At 42.9% G+C, this 10489-nt stretch overlaps 1 protein-coding gene across 1 annotated transcript; it reads left to right on the top strand.

Annotated features, from left to right (window-relative positions):
- Positions 1-2568: 2568 nt before the first annotated feature.
- On the top strand, positions 2569-10379 carry LOC124139723 (probable E3 ubiquitin-protein ligase DTX2). Its single transcript, XM_046507017.2, has 6 exons — positions 2569-2763; positions 4048-4862; positions 5630-5786; positions 6026-7220; positions 7830-8047; positions 8521-10379. Exons 1-6 carry the CDS (start codon positions 2750-2752, stop codon positions 8648-8650), a joined length of 2529 nt encoding a protein of 842 aa, XP_046362973.2. The 5' UTR covers positions 2569-2749; the 3' UTR covers positions 8651-10379.
- Positions 10380-10489: the final 110 nt, after the last annotated feature.

Raw genomic sequence — 10489 nt, 5'->3', positions numbered from 1 at the left:
AACATCCCACCAGCTGTATAGGAGTGTTGTGTTCTAAATACACCAGATTCACAGCAATCAAAACAACATCCCACCAGCTGTATAGGAGTGTTGTGTTCTTAATACACCAGATTCACAGCAATCAACACAACATCCCACCAGCTGTATAGGAGTGTTGTGTTCTTAATACACCGGATTCACAGCAATCAAAACAACATCCCACCAGCTGTATAGGAGTGTTGTGTTCTTAATACACCAGATTCACAGCAATCAACACAACATCCCACCAGCTGTATAGGAGTGTTGTGTTCTAAATACACCAGATTCACAGCAATCAACACAACATCCCACCAGCTGTATAGGAGTGTTGTGTTCTAAATACACCAGATTCACAGCAATCAACACAACATCCCACCAGCTGTATAGGAGTGTTGTGTTCTAAATACAACAGATTCACAGCAATCAACACAACATCCCACCAGCTGTATAGGAGTGTTGTGTTCTTAATACACCAGATTCACAGCAATCAACACAACATCCCACCAGCTGTATAGGAGTGTTGTGTTCTAAATACACCAGATTCACAGCAATCAACACAACATCCCACCAGCTGTATAGGAGTGTTGTGTTCTAAATACACCAGATTCACAGCAATCAACACAACATCCCACCAGCTGTATAGGAGTGTTGTGTTCTAAATACACCAGATTCACAGCAATCAACACAACATCCCACCAGCTGTATAGGATCGTTGTGTTCTAAATACACCAGATTCACAGCAATCAACACAACATCCCACCAGCTGTATAGGAGTGTTGTGTTCTACAAACACCAGATTCACAGCAGTCAACACAACATTCCACCAGCTGTATAGGAGTGTTGTGTTCTACAAACACCAGATTCACAGCAGTCAACACAACATCCCACCAGCTGTATAGGATCGTTGTGTTCTACAAACACCAGATTCACAGCAATCAACACAACATCCCACCACCTGTATAGGAGTGTTGTGTTCTACAAACACCAGATTCACAGCAATCAACACAACATTCCACCAGCTGTATAGGAGTGTTGTGTTCTACAAACAGCAGATTCACAGCAGTCAACACAACATTCCACCAACTGTATAGGAGTGTTGTGTTCTACAAACACCAGATTCACAGGAATCAACACAACATTCCACCAACTGTATAGGAGTGTTGTGTTCTACAAACACCAGATTCACAGGAGTCAACACAACATTCCACCAGCTGTATAGGAGTGTTGTGTTCTACAAACACCAGATTCACAGGAGTCAACACAACATTCCACCAGCTGTATAGGAGTGTTGTGTTCTACAAACACCAGATTCACAGGAGTCAACACAACATTCCACCAGCTGTATAGGAGTGTTGTGTTCTACAAACACCAGATTCACAGCAGTCAACACAACATCCCACCAGCTGTATAGGAGTGTTGTGTTCTACAAACACCAGATTCACAGCAGTCAACACAACATCCCACCAGCTGTATAGGAGTGTTGTGTTCTAAATACACCAGATTCACAGCAGTCAACACAACATCCCACCAGCTGTATAGGCAGACAACCGTTCCACAAAGCGATCGTAGCGCTAAGATGATCGTAACTCCCATACTTAACACAAACTTACGACAGTCGTAGCGCTAAGATGATCGTAACTCTTATACTTAACACAGACTTACGACAGTCGTGGCGCTAAGATCGCTTTGTGGATCGACAACAAGATCTATGAGTTTATATCGTGATATTGTCATCCATTCTCTTCAGTCATTCGTCATAATAATAATAGTTCACTTGTCACACCCTAACATCCATCTACCGCTCATCACGCTGTATAGGAGTTTTGCAATACACACTAAGATTTAAGTTGTCAAGTGGTGCACTGTAAAGCTCAATGGAGGAAGGCAGTTTAAATGTAAAGCTCCTCACGTGGGTACAATGTGTAAAGCCCGATTCTGGTGTCTCCCACCATGATATTGCCGGAATACTGCTAAAAGTGGCGTAGAACCATACTCATTCAGGTAAACCTCAACAGATGGGAACCATTGTTTCCTTTAGAAAGAGTATTCGGCAGTCTGTTGATATTCGAATCTGGACCAGACAATCCAGTGATTGACATCATGAACATCGATTCACGCTATTGGGATTCGATGGCATGCATCAACCAAGTCAGCGAGCCTGATCACCGAAAATATTGTCTCTAAGAAAGCCCCGCAGTTTAACAGGGATACCCAACTCACGGAGAACTCGCGGACACAGTACACTGACTCCGCGCCTACCAGGCCTTGCTTTACTCCCTACTACCGAGCCCCAGGCAACTTAACAACAAGTACCCTCATTTAACGTCTGTTTGGTGTGACGAGGCCGGGGATCGAGCCATCTACCTTCCGCTCTCTGGACAGACGCACTATCCACAACACCACGGATGCAGCCTACATACTAACATCACCTTCAGGGACGTATACCATCCAGCTTGTTTACCCTTGTACGTCCCTTGCATCACAGAGTTTGAAACGTCTGCATGAACTATAGACAACATGAAATCCATGATGTCACGTGGTTTGTCACGTGCATGTTTTGTTGACATAGATTATCAATGGCACGGCTATTCCTACTTTCGCTTTCGGTTCTGTCATGAATTTCACAGAAGCCCTCGTGATAGCGTCATCGTCTGTCGTCGTGTAACACTAGGACATGTAGTTCTCCTACTCGTCAACACATCCGAGATCTACTGACGCGGAAGTGCACACAATGGACCCGGACAGGTAGGGGATATGCTTATATTCTTCCTGGACATACAGGCCCCACTGGAAATTGCTAGTAAGCCACGTCAGAGTCAAGTATGGCGGTTACTGCACCGATCGATCCGCTCCAATGTCATTACACAATGTAATTGGTATTAGCTACTGGACAGGGCGTTGCGTAAACATTTTATCTGATTTACGTCACGTGATTTATTATTATACACACACACAGACACACACACACACACACACTCACACTCACACACCGTGCCAATGAATATTGTAATTTGTAAACAGTTCGGGGGTTTTCTATTTGTATATGATTTACTTGGGTAGGAAATGTCGATATGCCGAAATAAAATCATGAAAGCTCAGCAATTAATGTCTGTCACTGTTGGGGATTTTATCACGAAGGACGAACTAACTAGAGTCATCTCCCTTAGTACGTCTCTCGAGTGAGTGTTTATATTCACGGAATCGATTACCTGGAGTAAATGGGGGTATGTTTTCTAACATTGCCATAGTGTTATGGAAGGTGTGCTTAGTTTACACAGATTTTATTGACGAAACACAATAGCACTGGTCACAAGTGAGATCATACTAGTAGCTCCTTATTAGAATATTAAGACATTGATGAAATTTATAGATGTTTGGCTTTCATTACATCAATAGCAAATATGTTTTTGGTTTTTTTGGTTTTTTTGGGGGGGGGGGTTAACGTCGCTCTCAGCAATATTCCAGGTGTAAATATCTACAATGTGCAGTGAAACGTATATTGGACACTTTGATAGCTGTTAGTGATAATTATCTAATATATCTGCTATAAATACATTATCTGTTGAAAATGGTAATAAAAACATCAGTAGAAACAGAAACGTTGAAGTTCACATGTGTAATTACGGTATGAGATATGTAAGTTGTTAGAATGTAATTTTATCTGGAAGAAATATGATGTTTTCCTGAAAGTTTTTGAAAAAAAATATCAAAAAAGAATATTTAGCTCATAGTTATAAATCTAAAAATACTTGGTTTTGCAGCTGTAGCTGAAAAAAATATCTGATATCTGATACACTAGTTTGCCTAATACCTGTTAAAGTCGGATTTCGAGTTAGAGTAGGTCCACTGCTACCTGTTGTCTACAGGCTTGGTGGGATGCTTGTCGTCGTACACAGTGAAACACAGGTTTCACTGGCCCTGACTCGATTATTTATAGGCCGTCGTGATATGGATATTGCTTGAATGTTGCTGACTGTCCGTTCACTCACTCACTCACTCAAATGTCCTTTAATTATTTTACTTGTAAAGCCCGAGGAGCCAGAAGTCTCTGAGTACGTCGTCCTCGAGTGAGGACATATCCCGACCTTCCTCGGGAAACAAGTCCATAGACGTCACAAGCAGTACTGTAGAAATACGCCGCCATTCCTTGGATGACAGTGAAGATGAGGAGAGACGGTTACATACACGAGATGAGAATCCCCCAGAGACCGCCATCGAACAGCACTCGGACTCCCCAACCCCACCTCGTGCCAACAACAGAAAGACAAACCCTGGGAAACAAGAAACATCAGAAACGTTCTCAGCGGAATATGGCAGTGCGTCCAAGATTGACTCTATCAAGGAAGCTTCCCCTTACATAAAAAAGGACGATACATCTGCTTTTGGTGTCACAATGCCTTCTCTTTTTTCACCTCCACCTATTGCCCAGGTACCGTCAACTGAGAAATCCTTCACAACCAAACATGGCGTCAGTATCAAGATCTACGTCGGGAACATTACCAAGGTCAAGGCAGACGCCGTGGTCACGGGCGACTCCCCCAGCTCTAGAGACATGAGTATGGTGACCCGATCTCTGTGCAGCCTCCCGGGTGGGAATGAGTTCAAGGACAAGAGAGAGGCACGGCGGGTCTCTAAGGGCACCCTGCAGGATGGCCACGTGTACACAGTTCATACGAAGAACGACAAGTTCCCCTTCAAGTACGTGCTGCAGGCGGTTGTCAGCCCCTACGATGAACGCAAGAGTAGAAACTGGTTGAAGACCCTGAAGATACTGTACAGGAATGTATACAGGAAGGCCGACGACAAGGACATCAGCTGCATTGCTATCCCGCTGCTTGGAACAGGTGAGGCAGTGACGTTTATCAAAACTGATTACCGTATTCGACGTAATAAACGCCCCGTCCTAATAAGCGCCCACGGCGATATTTGCTAATATATTGGCTAGTGGACAATCCCAATTAGCACCCCTTCCAATTGATCAATGTACACAAGACGTATTTATTCGTGTATAATACGCACTTGTGTGTTATATGCACCCTTAATTATGGGCAATTAAATTCTGGAAAATATATCTGTCGTGTATAATAGGATTTTTCTTCTGTATCATTTCAGGCCGTCAGCATAAACCACGAAATTTACGATCTTTCAACTCTTTTTTCTCTCACCAAAATTATATTCTCATATGAGCCCCCTATTTCTAATTTTGAGAGCTCCCTAGGCGCTTATTACGTCGAATACGGTATTCTTTTCACCATTCATTGGAATGTCACTGTTGCCCATACGTAGCCCGTTAGCGACACGTTAGGACATCAACAGTTGATATTGATACTGGATCAGGGATAGGCGCCATGGATTATATCCAAATCGTCCACATCTCGATTCGGAAACTCAGTTTATGTAACTACTAGATTTTGATTCTTACCTAAGATCAGTAATGTCTCATTTTAAGAAGCACGTTTAAAATAGTGTCAAGACACAACGTTCGCAATCGCTAGTCGGTATCAATAGTTGTTTAAACAAATCTTTTATTAATTCATAATACAATACCTTCATTAATATGATTGTGAATATTTCTATAAAAAATAATGTTCTGTCTATTTCCGCTTGATAGGACGCGGTCGTGGCACTGCTGAGGAGTCTGTTGAGGCCGCTGTGAGGACATTGTACCGGCACCGTCCCGTGTGTCTGGAAGAGGTCCACTTCGTCAGTCTGGACAATGACATCAATGATTACTTCCAGGTCATCTGCGAGACCTCCTGTAGTCTCAGGTACGACTATCTGTGTTTTGACGGATCTTGATCATGCTGGTGGAACTTTTCGCTGATAGATCGTTCATAATTACGATTGTTATCAACTGAAGAAGTGTAGATTGTTGTGTCATTGCTTCTGATGTCAAAAGTATACTGGCGCTCTGGCAGTAAGGTTCTACATGGGTTTGCTTTTACATGTACAGATGTACATTTTGACAGTGATTGTGCAATTAACGTTGCATTGCTTCAATTTGCAGTGATGAATCCAGCTCAGAAGATGAGCCTGACACCACAGAGCCAGATGAGGTTCCTGCCTTCCCATCTGCATTCGCTACACAAGCAGGTCCCGTGTCTACATCACACACGGGTCCACGGTTCACATCTGATCCAGTCGGAGTGTACCCAAGTACAACATACACGGGTCCTAGATCCACTGGATTGTACCAAAGTCGAGCCAACACGGTTCCCCGATTCACGTTGGGTCGATCCGGAGCATACCAAGGTGGAGCATACATGGGTCCCCGGTTCACGTCTGGTCCCCCCAGAGCCTACCCAGGTAGACCTCACACAGGTCCTCCACCTAAACCTGGCCCAGGTGGGGTCTACTCGACAACAGCACATGCAAGTACAGTGAGGTCATATAAGAAATCCCCACCACAGACGTTGCCCCTAACATCTCCTGTGGCTGCCAGTCCACGCCCGAAAGCTCCTGTTGGAGGGGTTTCCGTATTACCCGGCCAGAAGAACGAGGACGTGCCGACACAAACTAGGGAAGACCGGATACAGAAGCTTATCAAACAATCCAATAAATCCACGGCTGTGTCTGAAAAAGATGCCAAAGACTTGCCTTTTGTGAAATCTCTGTCCATGACGGCTCTTCCCGAGCCTGTTGGATACCCTCTTCGAGACGCATGTCCACTGCAGGATCTCAACCTCACTGAAGATGATGAATCAGAAAACCGCTCCAGAGATACAGTAAGCAGGAGTGACGACGACTCCCCTCGACATCGGAACCAGGAGACTGTTGCTAAGTTTACACTTCTAGAAGAAGAGGACGAAGAGAAACCTAAAGACGATGAATTGGGTGATACAAATTCAAAATCTGGTGATGAAACTAGACTTATAAACTTTAGTGATGAAGAGGACTTTCAATATCCACCCTACAACCCTTTCAATGGAGGGACCGCCAAATATGGAGCTTTTGATGAAGCAGCGGGCGGTGGTTACCGTGATGGGGAAGGGTTTTATGAAGATACGTACAGCGATGTGGATGATGATGGAGAAATAGCTGCGGTGGAGTTTGAGCCGTCAATAGATGAAAACCTGATCCAGAGGGGCAACCAGCCTCCCGGAACGATGATAGTTGCAACATTTGACCACTGTCACGTGTCCGGGTTCGATGACGTCGGCATCATCGTCATCACTTATTCCATTCCAGGAGGAAAACAGACGGCAAGTTATTTCTTGGTCCAGACTAACACTGTGTGTGTGTGTGTGTGTGTGTGTGTGTGTGTGTGTGTGTGTATGTGTGTTTATGTCATCAGACTCCGATAGGTGTTCATACTATCAGTCACTGGTTTGAATGGTCCAGATTCGACAATTGTACTATAACTGACTGTGGCGTAAAAAAATAATAATTCCTTCCATCCTATAAGAATCCATTATTCTTTTTGTGTAGAATAGTCCCATGGGCCATTGGCAATGTCACCTTACATATTGTCTTAATAGGTTATACACTGCCATTCTTCTACTGTGCATGCTCAGATTGTTTCTGTATATCAACGTAATTGTTCACGTTTGTGCCCAATATTTCTCCTGATTTGCAACTGCCACCTTATCAGACACCGACTGCTTCTTCTTGTGCAGTAAACAACGTCTATAACGAACACGCTTATAACGAACTGGGGATATATATATATCCGTCCATATGCTATTATATAGGCTGTATATGTGCTCATAACGAACTACGTTTATAACGAACGGAATTTAGTGGTCCCATTGAGTTCGTTATATTCGTAGTTTACTGTATGATACAACGTGTTGTATTGATGATATTTACAGGAGGAACACCCCCATCCCGGGAGGTTCTACCGTGGTGTAAATCGACGGGCCTTCCTCCCTGACAATGATATGGGGAAAAAAGTATTGCGCATGCTCAAGATCGCATTTGACAGAAAGCTGGTATTCACTGTCGGAAGGTCCCTCACTACCGGTCAACCGGATGTGGTCAAGTGGGGTCACATCATGCACAAGACTAGCCAGGACGGTGGGCCCGACGAGTGAGTCATCATACTGTCCTTTTCTATCCTGAGGGAGATAGGTTAGACTGGTGGGAACAATCATTTACCTCAGGTTTTACCCCACGTATAGATAGTGTAGACTGGATATCCGGAGAACATGTATGTTGACTAGCTCCTCATTTCAGAGAAAATAATTGTAGCTGGACCGAAATTACTGGACTTTTAGAGTCAGTTAACTCTATTGCCTCGGGAAGATGACAGGCTTTCGTGAAGGGCAGAGCACGGGTATTGTTCTGGCAGACCTTTGTTCACAATCTTCACTCACGAAGAGCTACAAACAGCTGAAACCTCCATTCTCATTGTTGAGTTATACAGCAGGAGGAAGTCATCATTGTGTTCCATCGTCAACTGACATCAACCGGATGCGACAGATCTTTGCTTGAGTAAATCATTCATCTCCGCCAGAACTTCGTCATGACCGAGAAGTGATGTGGCTCATTTCGCTGTTTCAGATACGGTTACCCCGACCCCGAGTACCTCATCCGTGCGGTGGAAGACCTAGCTAATCTCGGCATCGTTGACGACACCAACGACGCAGTGGACGACATGAACAGTCTACTTGATGTTGAGAACGCCGAGTAGCTGTGTCCCGCCCGCATGTTAATGTCACTAGACAAGGAGATATACCGTATTTCCTCGATTAAACGCCCAGGCGTATATTTCTTTCAAATATTCTTTACCCCGGATTATAATGGGGAGAATTCCGTGCATAAAAACTCCCCCGCGTTTAATCGAGGAAATAGGGTAAAAAGTAAACTATGCCTGAAGTTGTAAAATAAATATCTGTATGTATGTAGCCGTATTTATGTACATTGCCGTTGTCACGCGTTTACCGGTGATCATGTGGTACAAATTGCCACAATTTGCAGTCGCGGTGCGACCTTTAGTCATTTTAGGATTCGTTCGTGGGTTCGAGTCCTATATTAGTCCTGATGACCACTCTTGCTTTGCCAGCTCTTTGTCGGTGCTTATGGGAGTATAAAGGTCAACATATACGACTGTGATCACTTTAAGCTGACCGCCATGATGTGACTACAATTCTGAATCACATACACAACTACACACTAAATATGATCTCATTTGTCTGTATGACACCCTATAAAAAACATGTTTGAGGTACAAAATCGACTTCTTTATATCATATTCCTTTAGGGGCGGACTATTTGATGTTCTGGGACTAGCCTGGGATTCTGTATAGACGCAAGATATTTATTCCGCTACAGATTATTAAAGTTATGAGCCCAGCAACTGTGTACTTTGTTAGACAATTTCTTTTTCAACAGTCTGAAGCCTAATTATTTTTTTAAACATTTCCTGAAACAAATAATTACAATTGTACTTGAGTGGCATGTAATAGAATGACACCACTTCGATTCTTACAGGCAAGGGAGGTAACTGATTTTAAAAATCCAAACGGGACTTTTATAGTCACTTAAATGCCTTGCCTCGGGAAGATGCCATTCTTACAGTGAATATAGTTTTGTTTTATGGATGGTAAAACTTAGTTGTCCTTTTAATGGCTATATTCTAGGAGGACACGTATGGTCAACAAAATCGGTGACTATATTTACTTGATAATGATACTGCTGAACCCACGTGTAAAGTGTTCTATAATCAATCAGGCAACGAACAATAAATGTATTCTGATTTTATGATAGGTTGAAACCTACATGTTAAATGTTCCATAGTTAATTACGCCTTTTATTGAATATATATATATATATATATATGTGTGTTTATTTCTAATATGACATGGAGTTGGTAGTTGAAATTAAAATAGAAATATGTTTGGAAAATCACTGTAGGATCGATGGATGAATTGAATTGACGGCTCTCTGAATCAAATAAGAATATGTACTTAGTTTGAAAGAATTTAGTATTTTTGCTCCAAAACAGAATTTCTCCTGGTTTAATATTACAACAGTCGATGCTCGTGCAATTGTAATTTGTTGAATGGCATTAGCTAGTTCTCGCAAAGAAGGCCTACCAGACAAGTGTTTTGTGGCAACTGGTGTTGGTGGAGACATGTAGTGATCAGGTAGTATGTGCATCGGACATAACACACATCTCATAACACCCATTTCTAGGGTGACGCATTCATTGTTTGGATCTATCGAACCGGGTTTGTTGACTGCCCCTTGCCAACACAACATTGCTGTTTTTCAAAACCACTAACATGTTTCTGTATCCAACTTTCAAGGTTGTGTCGATACTTTAGTAACCTGTGATATTTAGTATTAAACATGATTTACATTCATCATGCATGTCCGATAATGCTACTTCTTTGTGAGATTAAACAAATGACACTCAAGCACGTGTCGGTGTTATGTTCACCATGGTACCAATATGGACTGTTCAGACATCTTGGCAATGACGGATTTACAGCAACTGCGTGTTTAGACACCTCGACCATGTTGACTG

This window comes from Haliotis rufescens, unplaced genomic scaffold (genome assembly GCF_023055435.1).
Source record: "Haliotis rufescens isolate VD_foot unplaced genomic scaffold, xgHalRufe1.0.p SCAF_1, whole genome shotgun sequence".
NCBI classification, from domain to species: Eukaryota; Metazoa; Mollusca; class Gastropoda; order Lepetellida; family Haliotidae; genus Haliotis; species Haliotis rufescens.
Note: the sequence above shows the minus strand (reverse complement) of the source record. Positions and strands in the feature narration are given on the sequence as shown.